The sequence below is a fragment of the Coregonus lavaretus genome (assembly GCF_964263955.1).
Source record: "Coregonus lavaretus genome assembly, chromosome: 11".
NCBI classification, from domain to species: Eukaryota; Metazoa; Chordata; class Actinopteri; order Salmoniformes; family Salmonidae; genus Coregonus; species Coregonus lavaretus.
This window is the reverse complement of record NC_139998.1, coordinates 29,683,723-29,704,234: the sequence shown is the minus strand read 5'-3', so window position 1 is coordinate 29,704,234 and position 20,512 is coordinate 29,683,723. Positions and strand designations below refer to the sequence as shown.

At 42.2% G+C, this 20,512-nt stretch overlaps 1 protein-coding gene across 1 annotated transcript in view; it reads left to right on the top strand.

The window, feature by feature from the left end:
• The window catches only part of LOC311137670 (RNA polymerase II elongation factor ELL2-like), a 63,404-nt gene that overhangs the window by 23,568 nt on the left and 19,324 nt on the right, over positions 1–20,512 (top strand). The window contains exons 4-5 of the mRNA XM_084172198.1: positions 9,978–10,138; positions 19,937–20,181. Coding sequence (XP_084028324.1) covers positions 9,978–10,138; positions 19,937–20,181 — 406 coding nt within the window. The remainder of the gene's footprint in view (positions 1–9,977; positions 10,139–19,936; positions 20,182–20,512) is intronic.

Genomic DNA, 20,512 nt, shown 5'->3' with positions numbered 1-20,512 from the left:
TCTTACCATGTATAGTTCAGTCTTATTTTCGAACTACTCATAAGCTCTGACCTTTTGAGTTAAGCACTATTTGTTGAGCTCTTGTTTTTCCTTTGAGTTACTGTAAGCACCTATTTAGCGTGCTGTGTTGCTAAAGTTTGAATGCTGGTGTATTAGTATTTAATATTTTATTAGGATGCCCATTAGCTGTTGCTGAAGCAGCAGCTACTCTTCCTGGGGTCCACACAAAACATAAAGCATGGCATAGTACAGAACATGAATAGACAAGAGCAGCTCAAGGATAGAACAACATACATTTTAAATGAGAAAAATAGACCTAACAAAGTCCTGTACTGACACAACACAGAGAAACAGAGGGACCAACAGTGCCTTGCAAAAGTATTCATACAGTGAGGGAAAAAAGTATTTGATCCCCTGCTGATTTTGTATGTTTGCCCACTGACAAAGACATGATCAGTCTATAATTTTAATGGTAGGTTTATTTGAACAGTGAGAGACAGAATAACAACAAAACAATCCAGAAAAACGCATGTCAAGAATGTTATAAATTGATTTGCATTTGAGGGAAATAAGTATTTGACCCCTCTGCAAAACATGACTTAGTACTTGGTGGCAAAACCCTTGTTGGCAATCAGAGGTCAGACGTTTCTTGTAGTTGGCCACCAGGTTTTCACACATCTCAGGAGGGATTTTGTTCCACTCCTTTTTGCAGATCTTCTCCAAGTCGAACCTTCAGCTCCCTCCACAGATTTTCTATGGGATTAAGGTCTGGAGACTGGCTAGGCCACTCCAGGACCTTAATGTGCTTCTTCTTGAGCCACTCCTTTGTTGCCTTGGCCGTGTGTTTTGGGTCATTGTCATGCTGGAATACCCATCCATGACCCATTTTCAATGCCCTGGCTGAGGGAAGGAGGTTCTCACCCAAGATTTGATGGTACATGGCCTCGTCCATCGTCCTTTTGATGCGGTGAAGTTGTCCTGTCCCCTTAGCAGAAAAACACCCCCAAAGCATAATGTTTCCACCTCCATGTTTGTCGGTGGGGATGGTGTTCTTGGGGTCATAGGCAGCATTCCTCCTCCTCCAAACACGGCGAGTTGAGTTGATGCCAAAGAGCTCGATTTTGGTCTCATCTGACCACAACACTTTCACCCAGTTCTCTTCTGAATCATTCAGATGTTCATTGGCAAACTTCAGACGGCCCTGTATATGTGCTTTCTTGAGCAGGGGGACCTTGCGGGCGCTGCAGGGTTTCAGTCCTTCACGGCGTAGTGTGTTACCAATTGTTTTCTTGGTGACTATGGTCCCAGCTGCCTTGAGATCATTGACAAGATCCTCCCGTGTAGTTCTGGGCTGATTCCTCACCGTTCTCATGATCATTGCAACTCCACGAGGTGAGATCTTGCATGGAGCCCCAGGCCGAGGGAGATTGTGCCCCTAATCTCAGCTCGTTACCTGTATAAAAGACACCTGGGAGCCAGAAATCTTCCTGATTGAGAGGGGGATCAAATACTTATTTCCCTCATTAAAATGAAAATCAATTTATAACATTTTTGACATGCGTTTTTCTGGATTTTTTGTTGTTGTTGTTCTGTCTCTCACTGTTCAAATAAACCTACCATAAAAAGTATAGACTGATCATTTCTTTGTCAGTGGGCAAATGTACAAAATCAGCAGGGGATCAAATACTTTTTTCCCCCACTGTATACCTTGGATTTCTTCACAGTTTATTGTTACAAAGCGGGATTAAAATGGATTTAATTGTAATTTTTTGTCAATAATCTACTCAAAATACTCTGTCAAAGTTAATAAGGGCCTCCCGAGTGGCGCAGTGGTCTAAGGCGCTGAATCGCAGTGCTAGAGATCCTGGTTCGAGTCCAGGCTCTGTCGCAACCGGCCGCAACCGGCCGGACCCATGGGGCGCGTCGCACAATTGGCCCAGCGTCGTCCAGGGTAAGGGAGGGTTTGGCCGGCAGGGATGTTCTTGTCCCATCGCGCACTAGCGACTCCTGTGGCGGGCCAGGCGCAGTGCACGCTGACTAGGTCGCCAGGTGTACAATGTTTCCTCCGACACATTGGTGCAGCTGGCTTCCGGGTTAAGTGGGCACTGTGTCAAGAAGCAGTGCGGCTCGGTTGGGTTGTGTTTCGGAGGATGCAGCGGTGGGACAAGACTGTAACTACCAATTGGATACCACGAAATTGTGGAGAAAAAGGGGGTAAAATACCCCCAAAAAATTATTACAAAATATAGTAATTGCATAAGTAGTCAGCCCCTATGTTCAGGCATGCCTAAATTAGTTCAGGAATAACATTTGGCTTAAAAAATCACATAAGTTACATGAAATAATAAGGTTTGACATTTTTTTACTGACCCTTCCTCTGTCCACCATACATACAACAAGAATTGAATTTCATGCACAGATTCAACTACAAAGCTTCATAAAGAAGGCCATTGTTTGTTAGATGGGTAACAATAACAAATCAGCATGGTCAAGTTAATAATTATGCAGTGATTTATGTATTAAACAACCCAGACATATACAGTCATCCTTCTGAACTGAGCTGCAGGACCGGAAGGAAACTGCTCAGGGATGTTACCATGAGGCCATTGATGATTTTAAAACAGAGTTCAATGGCTGTGATGGGAGAAAACCGAGGATGGATCAACAACATTGTAGTGACCCCACAATAATGGCTTAAATGAAAAGAAGAATACAAATATTCCAAAACATGCATCTTGTATGCAACAAGGCACTAAAGTAATACTGCAGAAAAACACGGCAAAGGAATACACTTTATGGCCTAAATGCAAAGTCCTATGTTTTGGGAAAATCCAACATAGCACTGAGTAACTGCATCCTTATTTTCAAGCATAGTGGTGGCTGCATCATGGTATGGGTATGCTTGACATCGGCAAATACTGGGGAGTTTTTCAGGATAAAAAGAAACAGGATGGAGCTAAGCACAGGCAAAATCCTAGAGGAAAACCTGCTTCAGTCTGCTTTACATTAGGAGAGAATTTCACCTTTCAGCAGGACAATAACCTACAACACAAGGCCAAATCTACACTGGAGTTGCTTACCAAGATGGCAGTGAATGTTCCTGAGTGGCCAAGTTACAGTTTTGACTTAAATCTGCTTGAAAATATATGGCAAGACTTGAAAATTGCTGTCTAGCATCTTGACAGAGCTTGAGGAATTATGAAAAGAATAATGGGCTAAAATTGCACAATCCAGGTGTGTAAAGCTCTCCCCAAGAAGACTCACAGATGTAATTGTTGCCAAAGGTGTTTCTAACATGTATTAACTCAGGGAGCTGAATACTTATGCAATTACTATATATTTTTGTTATTTCATTAATTAAATAATATTTGAAAGAATGTTAATTTTTCTTCCACTTTGACATTAGAGTATCTTGTGTAGATTGACAACAAATTACAATTAAATCCATTTTAATTACGCTTTCTGACAAAATAAAATGTGAAGAAATCCCAGGGGTATGAATACTTTTGCAAGGCACTGTATTACTCTACATTCATTTCCACTTTCTTATATTACATTTACATTGAGTAGTACAGTGGCTTGCCAAAGTATTCACCCCCCTTGGCATTTTTCCTATTTTGTTGCCTTACAACCTGGAATTAAAAAATATTTTTGGGGGGTTTGTATCATTTGATTTACACAACATGCCTACCACTTTGAAGATGCAAAATATTTTTTATTGTGAAACAAACAAACGTGCATAACTATTCACCCCCCCAAAGTCAATACTTTGTAGAGCCACCTTTTGCAGCAATTACAGCTGCAAGTCTCTTGGGGTATGTCTCTATAAGCTTGGCACATCTAGCCACTGGGATTTTTGCCCATTCTTCAAGGCAAAACTGCTCCAGCTCCTTCAAGTTGGATGGGTTCCGCTGGTGTACAGCAATCAATTGGATTGAGGTCTGGGCTTTGACTAGGCCATTCCAAGACATTTAAATGTTTCCCCTTAAACATTTACATTTACGTCATTTAGCAGACGCTCTTATCCAGAGCGACTTACAAATTGAACCACTCTGTTGCTTTAGCAGTATGCTTAGGGTCATTGTCCTGCTGGAAGGTGAACCTCCGTCCCAGTCTCAAATCTCTGGAAGACTGAAACAGGTTTCCATCCAGAATTTCCCAGTATTTAGCGCCATCCATCATTCCTTAAATTCTGACCAGTTTCCCAGTCCCTGCCGATGAAAAACATCCCACAGCGTGATGCTGCCACCACCATGTTTCACTGTGGGGATGGTGTTCTCGGGGTGATGAGAGGTGTTGGGTTTGCGCCAGACATAGCGTTTTCCTTGATGGCCAAAAAGCTCAATTTTAGTCTCATCTGACCAGAGTACCTTCTTCCATATGTTTGGGGAGTCTCCCACATGCCTTTTGGCGAACACCAAACGTGTTTGCTTATTTTTTTCTTTAAGCAATGGCTTTTTTTCTGGACACATGGATTTAATGGTGCTCCGTGGGATGTTCAATGTATCGGATATTTTTTTAATACCCAACCCTGATCTGTACTTCTCCACAACTTTGTCCCTGACCTGTTTGGAGAGCTCCTTGGTCTTCATGGTACCGCTTGCTTGGTGGTGTCCCTTGCTTAATGGTGTTTCAGACTCTGGGGCCTTTCAGAACAGGTGTGTATATATACTGAGATCATGTGACACATCATGTGACCCTTAGATTGCACACAGGTGGACTCTATTTAACAAATTATGTGACTTCTGAAGGTAATTGGTTGCACCAGATCTTATTTAGGGGCTTCATAGCAAAGGGGGTGAATATATATGCACGCACCACTTTTCCGTTATTTATTTTTTAGAATTATTTGAAACAAGGTATTTTTTTTCATTTCACTTCACCAATTTGGACTATTTTGTGTATGTCCATTACATGAAATCCAAATAAAATATCCATGTAAATTACAGGTTGTAATGCAACATAATAGGAACATCGCCAAGGGGGATGAATACTTTTGCAAGGCGCTGTATCTATCAGTTAGACGCATACATACATATCAGTATACATATACATACATAAGCTTATTTAGGTCAGGTGTTTTATTTGTTAGTTGAAGATTGTAATGTAATGACAGAAGATAACCAATCTCAACTGTCTGTCTCTAGACCTTTGACCTACACATGTGCGGTGATGTGATTAGTTACTTGAAAAGTAATACTTGTTACATTTTACAAAAGTAATGTTACTTTACAATATTACTAGTTATACTACTTTGCATTACTTTCATGCAAAAAATCTAAATCTCACCGTTTGTTTGACTGTCGGAGGGAGCAAGGCGAGCCGCGTGCGCTCTAACAAGGATAGGCTACTTACTAACTCAGGTTTTATATCACAAGCGATCAATGGCAAAGATCAGAGGTGCGCCCTCTATACATTTCTATAGACAGCAGATGTCATGACATTTCTCCAAACAAGTTGAGATCAGGTCATGGAAACATGCGCTCGGTAGAGATATGGACTGTTTCGCTAGCACAGACTGGAATGTTCCGGGATTCATCCACATCAGTCACTGGCTTCATTAATAAGTGCATCGACGACGTCCCCCCCACAGTGACCGTACGTACATATCCCAACCAAAAGTCATGGATTACAGGCAACATCCACACTGAGCTAAAGGCTAGAACTGCCGTTTTCATGGAGCGGGACACTAATCCAGACGCTTATAAGAAATCCCGCTATGACCGCCGAGCCATCAAACAACAGGCAAAGCATCAATACAGGAATAAAATAGAATCCTGTTACGCCGGCTTTGACTCTTGTCGGGTGTGGCAGGGCTTGCAAACTATAATGGATTACAAAAGGAAACCCAGCCGTCCATTGACGTGAGCTTACCGGAAGAGCTTAAATGCCTTCTAGGGTTGGGCGGTATCTAGATTTTCATACCGTCATACCGTTTCTGTACCATACCAGGGTATACAGTATTACCGAATGTGCACACAAGGGGCGCTATACATAAATAAATAAAAATAAATAAAAATATATATAACTATTTAGGCATCAGGATCTTGATCCAGGAGGGGATTGAATGTCTCTGCTGTAACCAAGAAGCTTGGTTTTTACATCTAGCCATTTAGCTAGCAAGTTAGCAAACCAAATGCATAGCTGTGGCCCTGAGCTCGATCAAATTTATTTGACACATCTTAGATTTCTTATAGGTAACTTATAAATATATTTTATAGACTTTCTTTTTTTATTATTTTGAAATACCCTGGTATATGGTATCAACGTTATATCGCCCAAGCCTAATGCCTTCTTTGTTCGCTTCGAGGCAAGCAACACTGAACCATGCATGAGAGCACCAGCAGTTACGAATGACTGTGTGATCACGCTCGCCGTAGCCAATGTGAGTAAGACCTTTTAAACAGGTTAACATTCAACAGGCCGCGGGGCCAGACGGATTACCAGGATGTGTTCTCAGAGCATGCGCTGACCAGCTGGCGGGTGTCTTCACTGACATTTTCAATCAGACCGTAGTCCCTGTGCAAAAGAACACCATGGTAACCTGTCTAAATGACTATTGCCCCATAGCACTCACATCTGTAGCCATGAAATGCTTTGAAAGGCTGTTCATGGCTGACATCAACCCCATCATCCCAGACACCCTGGACCCCCTCCAATTCACATACTGCTCCAACAGATCCACAGATGACGCAATCTCTAATGCACTCCACACTGCCCTCTCCCACCTGGACAAGAGGAATACATATGTGAGAATGCTGTTCATTGACTACAGCTCAGCGTTCAACACCATAGTGCCCTCCAATCTCATCACTAAGCTCAGGACCCTAGGACTGAACACCTCCCTCTGCAACTGGATCCTGGACTTCCTGACAGGCCGCCTCCAGGTGGTGAGGGTAGGCAACAACACATCTGCCACGCAGACTCTCAACACGGGGGTCCCTCAGGCCCTGTTCACCCACGACTGCGTGGCTGCGCATGACTCCAACACCATCATTAAGTTTGCTGACGACACAAAGGTGGTAGGCCTGATCACTGATGACGATGAGACACCCTATAGAGAGGTCAGTGACCTGGCAGTGTGGTGCCATGACAACAACCTCTCCATCAACGTCAGCAAGTACGCCCCCATCCACATCGACGGGGCTGTAGTGGTGTGGGTCGAGAGCTTCAAGTTCCTCAGTGTCCACTTCAGTAAGGAATTAACATGGTCCACACACACCAACACAGTGGGGAAGAAGGCACGCCAGTGCCTCTTCTCCCTCAGGAGGCTGAAAAGATTTGGCATGGGCACTCAGATCCTTAAAGTTATCCAGCTGCACCATTGAAAGCCTCTTGTCTGGCTGCATCACTGCTTGGTATGGCAACTGCTTGGCATCTGACCGCAAGGCGCTAGAGGGTAGTGCGTACAGCCCAGTACATCACTGGGGCCAAGCTCCCTGCCATCCAGGACCTCTATACCAGGCGGTGTCAGAGGAAGGCCCCAACAATTGTCAGACTCCAGCCACCCAAGTCATCGACTGTTCTCTCTGCTACAGCATGGCAAGCGGTACCGATGCACAAAGTCTGGTACCAGCAGGACTCTGAACAGCTTCTACCCCCCAAGCCATAAGACAACTAAATAGTTGACCAAATAGCTACCCGAACTATCTGCATTGACCCTTTTTGCATTAACTCTTTTGACTCATTACCTATGCTGCTGCTGCTGCTACTGTTTATTATCTATCCTGTTGCCAAGTCACTTTGCCCCAACCTATATGTACATATCTACCTCAATTACCTCGTACGCCTGCACATCGACTCGGTACTGGTACCCCCTGTATATAGCCAAGTTGTCGTTACTCATTGTTTATTTATTTGTTGTGTTATTATTTGTCTATATTTTTCTCTCTGCATTGATGGGAAGGGCCCGTAAGTAAGCATTTCATGGTTGGTCTACACCTGTTATTTACGAAGCATGTGACCAATACAATTCGATTTGATTCTGAAAGTAACGCACGCATTGTTTGACAACGTAACCGTAATAATATTACCCAGTTTAAAGTAATGTGCATTACTTTTGTAACACGTTACCCCCAACACTGCGCATGTCTGAGAACGGTGAGATCAGTGTTTGTGGTCATGTGGGGGTCAAAGGTAGCTCTGTGCTGCTTTGTTTGCACCACAGCTCATAGGCATCTTCGCTTGTTGTACAGCTTAATGCCATAGCATCGGATGTGAGGAATGAGCATGAGGACAGAAGTCACAGAACCGGTCATAGGAGTGAGACATACAGTGCCTTCGGAAAGTATTCAGACCCCTTGACTTTTTCCACATTTAGTTAAGTTACAGCCTTATTCTAAAATGGATTTAAAAATAATATCCTCAGCAATCTACACACAATACCCCATATTGACAAAGCGAAAACAGGTTTTTAGAAATGTTTGCTAATCTATTAAAAATAAAAAGCAGATACCTTATTTACATAATATTCAGACCCTTTGCTATGAGACTCGAAATTGAGCTCAAGTGCATCCTGTTTCCATTGATCATCCTTGATGTTTCTACAACTTGATTGGAGTCCACCTGTGGTAAATTCAATTGATTGTACATGATTTGGAAAGGCACACACCTGTCTATATAAGGTCCCACAGTTGTCAGAGCAAAAAGCAAGCCATGAGGTCGAATGAATTGTCCATAGAGCTTCGAGACAGGATTGTGTCGAGGCACAGATCTGGGGAAGGGTACCAAAAAATGTCTGCAGTATTGAAGGTCCCCAAGAACACAGTGGCCTCCATAATTCTTAAATGGAAGAAGTTTCGAACCACCAAGATTCCTAGAGCTGGCCGCCCGGCCAAACTGAGCAATCAGGGGAGAAGGGCCTTGGTCAGGGAGGTGACCAAGAACCCGATGGTCACTCTGACAGAGCCCTAGAGTTCCTCTGTGGAGATGGGAGGACGTTCCAGAAGGACAACCATCTCTGCAGCATTCCACCAATCAGGCCTTTATTGTAGAGTGGCCAGACGGAAGCCACTCCTCAGTAAAAGGCACATGACCACCTGCTTGGAGTTTGCCAAAAGGCACCTAAAGGACTCTCAGACCATGAGAAACAAGATTCTCTGGTCTGATGAAACCAAGATTGAACTCTTTGGCCTGAATGCCAAGCGTCACGTCTGAAGGAAACCTGGCACCATCCCGACGGTGAAGCATGGTTGTGGCAGCATCATGCTGTGAGGATGTTTTTCAGCGGCAAGGACTGGTAGACTAGTCAGGATCGAGGCAAAGATGAACGGAGCAAAGTACAGAGAGATCCTTGATGAAAACCTGCTCCAGAGCAATCAAGACCTCAGACTGGGGAGAAGGTTCACCTTCCAACAGGACAACGACCCTAAGCACACAGCCAAGACGACGCAGGAGTGGCTTCGGGACAAGTCTCTGAATGTCCTTGAGTGGCCCAGCCAGATCCCGGACTTGAACCCGATCAAACATCTCTGGAGAGACCTGAAAATAGCTGTGCAGCAACGCTCCCCATCCAACCTGACAGAGCTTGAGAGGATCTGCAGAGAAGAATGGGAGAAACTCCACAAATACAGGTGTGCCAAGCTTGTAGTGTCATACCCAAGAAGACTCGATGCTGTAATCGCTGCTAAAGGTGCTTCAACAAAGTACTGAGTAAAGGGTCTGAATACATATGTAAATGTCATATTTCATATTTTTGTATCTTTAATACATTTGCTTTGTCATTATTGGGTATTGTGTGTAGATTGATGAGGGGGGGGAAAAAACAATTTAATCAATTTTAGAATAAGGCTGTAACATAACAAAATGTGGAAAAAGTCAAGGGGTCTGAATACTTTTCGAAGGCACTGTATGTCACACGTTGAAAGAAACACCCTAAATACATTTTTATTAAATGCTCTATTGATTGGGAAGTAGTGTGAGATATTTTGTACATTACCAGTTGCTGCTATGTGAGCCTGATCCTGTCCTCTCCTCAGGGAGGGCAGGGAGCACCTGGAGGGCCAGGGCAGTATTCAGGACAAGATCACTGTATGTGCCACTGATGACTCATACCAGATGACCCGAGAGCGCATGTCTCAGGTGGAGAAGGACATCATGAGCAGGTCGGCCATCGAGATCAAGCCGGGCTCCACACATGGTAAGTCTGCAGTCACAGGCTGCCTTTACCTATGCTGCCTGAGTTGGGTCCAAACCAGCTTTATACTGAGCCCTTTACTGCCTGGGGATCAAGGGCAAAATAATGGAGGTGTTTAATGTTCTCGGAAAGCTTCTAATCCATCGCCTTCTACCATCTTGTCCTGCTGATAATTGCAATATGGTGTGGAGGTTTTCACATAATTGATCAAAGTACTGGGTTGCAATTATTCATGCGAGAGGGGATGCCTCTTTTTCTTCTCGTTTTCCCTTCATTTTGACCAGATTGCTCAGGCACGTTGCCAACCTGCCTGCCAGCTCCATTAATGTGATTGAGTTTGCCAGAAGTATGCACTAACTAGTCTCATGCTGAGTGGATGAAGTTTTGCGTAAGAGTTCAATTACAGTGGCTGCGATTCAATTCGTTTTCATCTATTGAAATACTGAATAATGTATGCAGATTCTCTGACGCAAAGGCCATAATTCATCATAAGGATTTAAGAACTGATGAAGATCAGAATCAAAATGCTGTGTATTTGCGCCACAATGTAAATAAATAATTGTGGGAGCATAGCAGTGCTGTAGATGTCTTTACACAGCATCTGAACCAGTGGGACCTTTGGGATGTGCATTAGCTATATTTAATCCAGGAGGAGGATGTATACACAGGCATACTTCTGTGTCTTTTGATGGGTTATGTCTTGTTGATTGAAGGGACATGTTACAGATGCTTTGTATTATAACCTGGCCAGACACATAAAACATTGCTGTGTTTATGACATTATACACATTTGTGGATTTAAGCTTCTCTTTGCACACACTGACAGTTTTACATATATTTTCTAAAACATAAGTACAACATAACATTAATGTTAATTTCTGCACAGCTGTTGAAGCAAGCAGCACACATTACCTCCCATGCTCTGCTGCTGAAATAGGCCTCTTGAGTGATCTTGCACAACCCTGTTAAATGTAGCTGGCATTTCGAGTTTGCTGTGTAATATCTCTGCTGAATGGGTGCAAAACAAAGAAGGAATTCTTATCCAAATACATAATTTTATATTAAAGTTTATCAAGTGAAAATGTAGAAGTCCACTTGCAGCCTTAGCCTGGGAACATTGACATTGGTTCTCATGTTTCATAGGGTGTAAGGCACACAACTGGACTCGCCTTCCCACAGCATGGACAGGACAGTAAGGCGCCCATATACTTGATATCAAAGGGAACTATCTGTCATATGCGCTGCAGAGCACACAAACCTCTTGTGGTGGCCAGCAGCCAGCAGTATTTCTGTGGTACAGTAATGCTATGCTTATCTCTGACATGTTTCTAATTACCAACTTTAGTTTTAATGTATGGCTCAAAATACCTGTACTTTCCCAGGGAAAGCATTGTTGAAGAAAATCTGCAAAATGCATTTTAAGGTCATCTCTGACCATTCATACTGTAACTTTACAAAACTGTCTTATTGAACTAAAAAACTATTTTTCCCTTCATATGTTCAGTGGTGATAAAAGTATTGGGAAGCTATAACTGGAAACTCATTGGCAGCCCCATCTCCCACCACCTGAATGCTAGTATTAGTGCTGAGCGATTAGTGGTTTTTGAGGTTGGTTCTGTTTTGGTTAGATTATAAAAAAATAATCACGGTTTTCGATTTCAGTGTCGATTGTATTATTAAATATGTATTATGAAATGACATTACATTGATTTTAGAGCTTTTTAATAGAAATTCCAAAGCCAACAATTGTGAACATTCAATTGCCAAAACATTGAAAATATTCCAATGTCACTGTCAGGTCCAAATTGGGTAGACATCTGTAGAAAATAGGAAATTACTAAGAAATAATGACATATTGTAGTTTTGTATATAACGTTTTAATATATATATTTTTGTAAGTCATAGTCTCATCTCTGCTCAGGCAGTAGCTGCCGGCCAGCTAGACCATCTAACATTATCTCTGTGCTCCCCATACTGTACTGTCTTTAGTCATCCTATTTAGCAAGGCTAGCCTGCCTAAGTATGCTGCAGAGCTGTCTGACAAAATCATTTTACTACACTGTGTGCACAATTATTAGGCAAGTTGTATGTTTGAGGATTAATTTTATTATTGAACAACTACAGTGCTCTCGGTCAATCCAAAATGTTAATAAACCTCAAACCTGAATATTTAAGAAAGTAAAAGTGAGGTTTTGGCTTTCTTTGGAGAATATCTATGTGTGCAGAATTATTGGGCAACTATTAGTGTGCAGAATTATTATGCAACTAAATGAAAAACGGAAAGTTCCCCATCTCACTTGTTTATTTTAATCTGTTAAAGTGAGAATAATAAACAAACAACTCAAAATTTACAAATAAACATTTTACATAAAATAAAATAAATCAGTGACCAACATAGCCACCCTTCTTTTCAATAACAGTCATAAGCCTTCCATCCATGGAGTCTGTCAGTTTCTTGATCTGTTGACGATCAACTTTTTGTGCAGCAGCAACCACAGCCTCCCAGACACTGGTCAGAGAGGTGTACTGTTTTCCTTCACCATAAATCAACTGTTTAAGAAGGGACCACAAGTTCTCAATAGGGTTTAGGTCAGGTGAGGAAGGGGGCCATGTCATTATTCTTTCATCTTTAAGGCCTTTACTGGCTAGCCACCCAGTGGAGTACTTCGATGCATGCGATGGAGCATTGTCCTACATAAAAATCATGGTCTTCTTGAAAGATGCAGACTTTTTCCTGTACCACTGCTTGAAGAAAGTGTCTTCTAAAAACTGGCAGTAGGTTTGGGAGTTGAGTTTGAGTCCATCTTCAATCCGAAAAGGTCCAACTAGCTCATCTTTAATAATACCAGCCCATACCAGTACCCCACCTCCACCTTGCTGGCGTCTGAGTCGAAGTGGAGCTCCGTGCCCATTACTGATCCAGCCACGGGCCCATCCATCCGGTCTGTCAAGAGTCACTCATCTCATCAGTCCATAAAATCTGTCTTCAGATATTTCTTGGCCCAGTCTTGACGTTTCAACTTATGTGTCTTGTTCAGTGGTGGTCTGGTTTCAGCCTTCCTTAACTTGGCCATGTCTCTGAGCACTGAACACCTTGTACTTCTGGGCACTCCAGGTAGGTTGCAGTTCTGGAATATGACAGCACTGGAGGATAATGGGTTCCTGGTAGCTTCACGTTTGATTCTTCTCAAATCTTTGGCAGTTAATTTGCGTCTTTTTTTCTCAACACGGTTCTTGCGACCCTGTTGACTATTTGCAACAAAACATTTGATGGTTCTGTGATCACGCCCCAATATCTTAGCAATTTCAAGAGTGCTGCATCCCTCTGAAAGAGTTTTTACAATTTTTGACTTTTCAGAGTCAGTTTAATCTATTTTATGGCCCATTTTGCCTGAGGAAAAGAAGCTGCCTAATAATTATACACACCTTGATACAGGGTGTTGATCTCCTTAGGCCACACCCTCCCTCATTACACAAATACACATCACCTGATATGCTTAAATCCAATAAGTATTCCAGTTTATACAGCTTGGAGTTGGGAAATATGCATAATAATGATGATATGGTCAAAATACTGACTTGCCTAATAATTGTGCACACAGTGTAGTTCTTCAAAGTGGATAAGGCATACTTTCATGAACTGTCTCTATCCCTCTCGTGTTGTGTACAGTCCTCTATCATGCAGTCTATGCGGTCTGTGTGTATCTAACCGAAAGTAGTAGGCGTAAAAGTGTATCCGTAAATCCAAGCCTGAAAAAACGGACTCAATGGATTATGGTCATTTTAGTTTTATTTAACCTTTATTTTAACAGGGAAGACATATTGAGACCAACACTATATATGCAAAAATATGTGAAAACCCCTTCAAATAAGTGGATTCGGCTATTTCAGCCACACCCGTTGCTGATAGGAGTTGGACTCTGGAGCAGTGGAAACGCGTTCTCTGGAGTGATGAATCACACTTCACCATCTGGCAGTCCGACGGACGAATCTGCGTTTGGCAGATCCCAGGAGAACGCTACCTGCTGAATGCATAGTGCCAACTGTAAAGTTTGGAGGAGGAATAATGGTCTGGGACTGATTTTTATGGTTCAGGCCCTTAGTTCCAGTGAAGGGAAATCTTAATGCTACAGCATACAATGACATTCTAGACGATTCTGTGCTTCCAAATTTGTGGCAACAGTTTGGGGAAGGCCCTTTCCTGTTTCAGCATGACAATGCCCTTGTGCACAATGCAAGGTCCATACAGGAATGGTTTGTAGAGATTGGTGTGGAAGAACTTGACTTGCCTGCCCAGAGCCCTGACCTAAACCCCATCGAACACCTTTGGGATGAATTGGAACGCCGACTGCGAGCCAGGCCTAATCGCCCAACATCAGTGCTTGACCTCACTGATGCTCTTGTGGCTGAATGGAAGCAAGTCCTCACAGGAATGTCCCAACATCTAGTGGAAAGCCTTCCCAGAAGAGTGGAGGCTGTTATAGCAGCAAAGGGAGGACCAACTCTATATTAATGCCCATGATTTTGGGTGAGATGTTTGACGAGCAGGTGTCCACATACTTTTGGTCATGTAGTGTAGGTCTCTTTTACAAATGCGCCCTGTATATACAAAATAAATATACACATTATACCATAAATAAATAAATAAATAAATAAATACATATATATATATATATATATATACAAACAAACACAAACACAGTCATGGGAAGCACAAATAAAACATAACAAATCACCCAGAAAAACAGTTAATTCTGGTCATGTGGTGTATTTGTGGAGGAATGTATTATTTTTTATTTATTTTTGTGCTTCCCATGACTGTGTTTTTGTATTTAGATCGATAGATCGATCGATTGGGTATAATGTGTATATTTACGTTGTGTGTGTGTGTGTGTGTGTGTGTGTGTATACAGGGCGCATTTGTAAAAGAGATTTAAGTCCCCAATCAATACTTTAAATTGTCAGAATGGCACCAGAATATCAAGATGAAATGTATTTACAATTTTGTCACAGCAATAAGGTGCATTAAAACTGAAAGCAGATTTACCTAGGTCGGTGGAGACCCTAGGAACCTCGAGTTAACCAATCCTGTGAACGAATTAGGCAACTCAGGTGTCTATACTTCAACAGCAAAGTTAGATAAGACAGAAGTTAATGAAGTAGGGCCTTATAAACAGAAAGGGAACAATGTAGAGATCTATGGGTCTTTAGCGAAGTCCAGCCAACCTTTTGATACAGGATGCAGTGATGAGTATCAAAACTGTCACCTGTAACAAAACGAAGGGTGCTATGGTTGCTGGCATCCAAAGGTTTAAGAGTAGAAGAAGCTTCACTTTGATAAATAATATCACCATAATCAAGAACAGATAAAAAGGTTGACTGAATAATCTGCTTCCTACTGCTTAGAGAAAGGCACAATCTGTTTCTTTAGAAAAAGCCAACTTTAAATCTTAGCTTCTTAACCAGCTCATCTACAGTATGTTTTTTAAATGTAAAATCCATATCAATCCAAATGCCTAAGTATTTATATGTGGGAACACATTCAATTGGAGAACCATCTAATGAGTGGACATCTACTTCATCTGAAACATTCTCACGAGAGTTTGAAAACAACATGATACACTACACCTAGTTAATTACCAAATGTCTGCGCTGAACTAGGTTGAATATTTGCTTAATGAAAACTACAACTCCCATCAGTTCAGCATCCCACATAGTTCTTGACTTGATTTATTTTGTGAATTATTTGAGTTCTCTAGAGAAAGGGCGTGTTGGGTTCACACAAAAAAAATATAATACTAAATGGAATTCAAGTAATTGAACCGACATTAGTCAATTAGTTGTTTAATAACCCGAACCCCCCCCCAAAATCTCAGTTAATAGCTCAGCACTAGCTAGTATTGAGGTTAAGAAAGGTTAGTCCAGTTATGATTGGGTCTGGTTAGAATCATGTATCTGGTAAGGAGAACATCAGGTAGCAGTAGGACATGTCAATACCCCCAAGGAGTGAGGAATACCACACCCTGTGAGCTGTCTTTCAGATGAGATGATAAGCCAAGATCCTAATGCTCTGTGATCACTAAAGATCCTATGGTACTTAATGATAGAGTAGGATTTAACCCCACCGTCCTGGATAAACTCCAACCTGGGAACCATGGAGAACTCATCCTCAGCCTGTTATAGGCTCACTAACTCCTCACTTCTCTGCTTGGTCTGGTGTCAGTCTGACGTACATTACTTATGGTTGTGATGCATTACACCTTGGTGACAGGTGGGATGAGGAACACCCGACAATCTCAAGCTGAGCTATGATGGTCTTTGGTGTAACTATAGATGTTGGATGAATGCTACTGTTATGGTTTCAATGTGATAAACATTAGTGTGTCCAAACATGACTATCTAGTTTAGGGTTGTCACGATACCAGTATCGCAATACTACGATACCTGATTTTCCATGGCAAAAAGGAAAACACAAAGCAGACTAAACTGGTCCTTTTAAAACAGCTACTATATGTAAAATATTGCATGCTATAGCATGGAAAAGAAATGTGATTCTGGGTGACAATATAAGGCAGCTTGTTTCCAACAATAGGACCGTTTTCTTCAGGAAATTCAGTCCGCTTCATGTTTTGTTTCCTTGCAACGATACCTCAGAGTATCGCGATACTGGTATCGTGACAACCCTAATCTATTTTAGTTACTGTTTTTGATTATTTACGGCACGATGTTGCACAAATATTTTTTACCAACAACGAAACCAACCCATATCATTTTCTGAAAGCAACTTTTGTTTCAGTCAAGCATGTGCAGTGTTCTGCTGGTTTTATGTAAAGGCTATACAGTAGACAGAATAGCGTTTTACAAACTTTCCCATAACCACCTACATGACAAGCAGATTTAATTTATTGTTAGCGTCTAGTCGCTGCTTGTTTAAAATGTGGCAATACAGGCTATTTCTCTACACGACAGGAAGATATTGGACTGGAATATGTATGTGTCTTGAACCAGGGTAGCTGTTACGACAAGCTCTCGAAACTACATTGCATTTGGCAAAAGCAGAGATTTACCCTCAGGCCCAGAGTTGATTAAAAAAAAATGAATTTTGATCGTACTGGGGTTTATGTTATATGTTGATGATATCCTCATTTCTCACATTAAGAAAATGTCAGGAATCGTTTGTATAATGTTTGATGCATAACATATAAGAATACAGACATTTTGGCGACTTGTTATTTCATATCCTTAACATTACTACATTCCAGTTGTGCAACAACTGTGGCCTTTTAGAAATTGAGTGCATGGAGCCAAATAATTTACATACTCCGTAAAATACTATTTAGATTGTCACATAATGGATCAACTCTTTCACGTACAGTGCTTTACGCAATGCAGTAGATGCATGATACCAGAACCACACTACAGTCGTGGTCAAAGGTTTTGAGAATGACACAAATATTAATTTTTACAAAGTCTGCTGCCTCAGTTTTTATGATGGCAATTTGCATATACTCCAGAATGTTATGAAGAGTGATCAGATGAATTGCAATTAATTGCAAAGTCCCTCTTTGCCATGAAAATGAACTTAATCCCCCAAAAACATTTCCACTGCATTTCAGCCCTGCCACAAAAGGACCAGCTGACATCATGTCAGTGATTCTCTCGTTAACACAGGTGAGAGTGTTGATGAGGACTGAAGGCTGGAGATCACTCTGTCATGCTGATTGAGTTAGAATAACAGACTGGAAGATTTAAAAGGAGGGTGGTGCTTGAAATCATTGTTCTTCCTCTGTTAACCATGGCTACCTGCAAGGAAACAGGTGCCGTCATCATTGCTTTGCACAAAAAGGGTTTCACAGGCAAGGATATTGCTGCTAGTAAGATTGCACCTAAATCAACAATTTATCGGATCATCAAATACTTCAAGGAGAGAGGTTCAATTGTTGTGAAGAAGGCTTCAGGGCACCCAAGAAAGTCCAGCAAGGGCCAGGACCGTCTCCTAAAGTTGATTCAGCTGCGGGATCGGGGCACCACCAGTGCAGAGCTTGCTCAGGAATGGCAGCAGGCAGGTGTGAGTGCATCTGCACGCACAGTGAGGCAAAGACTTTTGGAGGATGGCCTGGTGTCAAGAAGAGCAGCGAGGAAGCCACTTCTCTCCAGGAAAAACATCAGGGACAGACTGATATTCTGCAAAAGGTACAGGGATTGGACTGCTGATGACTGGGGTAAAGTCATTTTCTCTGAATCCCCTTTCCGATTGTTTGGGGCATCCGGAAAAAAGTTTGTCCGGAGAGGACAAGGTGAGCGCTACCATCAGTCCTGTGTCATGCCAACAGTAAAGCATCCTGAGACCATTCATGTGTGGGGTTGCTTCTCAGCCAAGGGAGTGGGCTCACTCACAATTTTGCCTAAGAACACAGCCATGAATAAAGAATGGTACCAACACATCCTCCGAGAGCAACTTCTCCCAACCATCCAAGAACAGTTTGGTGACAAACAATGCCTTTTCCAGCATGATGGAGCACCTTGCCATAAGGAAAAAGTGATAACTAAGTGGCTCGGGGAACAAAACATCAACATTTTGGGTCCATGGCCAGGAAACTCCCCAGACTTTAATCCCATTGAGAACTTGTGGTCAATCCTCAAAAGGCGGGTGGACAAACAAAAACCCACAAATTCTGACAAACTCCAAGCATTGATTATGCAAGAATGGGCTGCCATCAGTCAGGATGTGGCCCAGAAGTTAATTGACAGCATGCCAGGGCGGATTGCAAAGGTCTTGAAAAAGAAGGGTCAACACTGCGAATATTGACTCTTTGCATAAACTTAATGTAATTGTCAATAAAAGCCTTTGACACTTATGGAATGCTTGTAATTATACTTCAGTATACCATAGTAACATCTGACAAAAATATCTAAAAACACTGAAGCAGCAAACTTTGTGAAGACCAATACTTGTGTCATTCTCAAAACTTTTGACCACGACTGTACTTCCATGTAGAGGCTGTGCTTTTTGTCCTATAGCAACCTTGAAAGTAGATCTTAAATGTTTAATGAGATTAGGTTTGGAGATACATCTACATACAGTATAAGCACCACCATGTCCTGCTGGCTTGGAGCCAGGTGAATTAGTGCTGCAACAGGGAAAATGGTCACTGTGTGTGAGTGAGCGAGGTGCTTTAGTTTCCATGTTCCTCTGTTTGCACAGGAACCGGCTAACCTCACTGTCAACCCTTTCACTGCACTCCAAGCCTGGTGCTGCGTACCAACACTTAAGTGTGTATGTGTACAGGAGGCTGTTTGAGATCTGGCTAAATATGTTTGTTAAAACGCTATTTCCTACTAGGGACACAAGGTGCCATTCCTGTGTGCAGTGTTTGCATACTGTGTATATAACTGACATCATCTGTCAAGACAAAGTTTTGCTTCCGGCCCTAGTCACATTATAACTTTTTTGCATAACTGGTCTGAGGATTGGCCAAGTGTTGAGTTGCTGGGCTATTCAGAGAAGTGTCAGTGTATTTTGAATCCTGTTCAGAGGCTGTTAGAACAAGCATAATACCTCCATCTCCTCTCGTCACATTTCCAGTGTACTGCTTCTACGAGAGTTTTTAGATTATCCAAGTCATAATTGTGGTAATCGCTGAAACTTTCACTAACTGACGAGCACAAAACCACTGCTTTTCACTTGGTAACAGTAGCTTAGAGGTGTAACAAGGTAGCTTTTATAACTAAAATATAGTTTGTATGTAACATTTTTCTCATCAAATGGCGCCTCTCTGTGCATCTCCCTTTTTCTGTCAGGTAAATGTGTGAAGATCCAGAGGAAGCAGGGCCTGTCGTCAGGCATGGACAGCGGCAGCAACAAGCACTCCCCCAGCAACAAAAGGAGCGGGGCCCCCAGCCCAGTGGCCCTTAGGCCCCTGAGAGACCGCATCATCCACGTCCTGGCCTTAAAGCCCTACAGGAAGCCTGAGCTGCTGTTGTGGCTGGAGAGGGAGAGGGCCAGTCCCAAGGACAAGACTGACCTGGGAACAGTACTGGATGAGGTGAGACCTGTAGAACACAACACGACACAACACTAAAATTGTACTCCGGCACTAGGCTGCAGATGCATGTACATGGTAGGCGCTGGTTTCACTAAGTGGAGATATAACTTAATAATGTACAACTTTTGCATATTGTATTCCAATTGTAATGCATTTGAAATGAATAAACAATCTATTTTGGTAAATGAAACATTTTAAAACATCACAGCAACTTTCACGTTGATAGAAAGGACAGGGTCTTTAAAAGTGCAATTCTAAATCCCTCCAGGGGTTCCTAATGGAAACACTGTAGAGTAGCCGCTCTGTCTCCATCGCTTGCTCTCTACAGCCA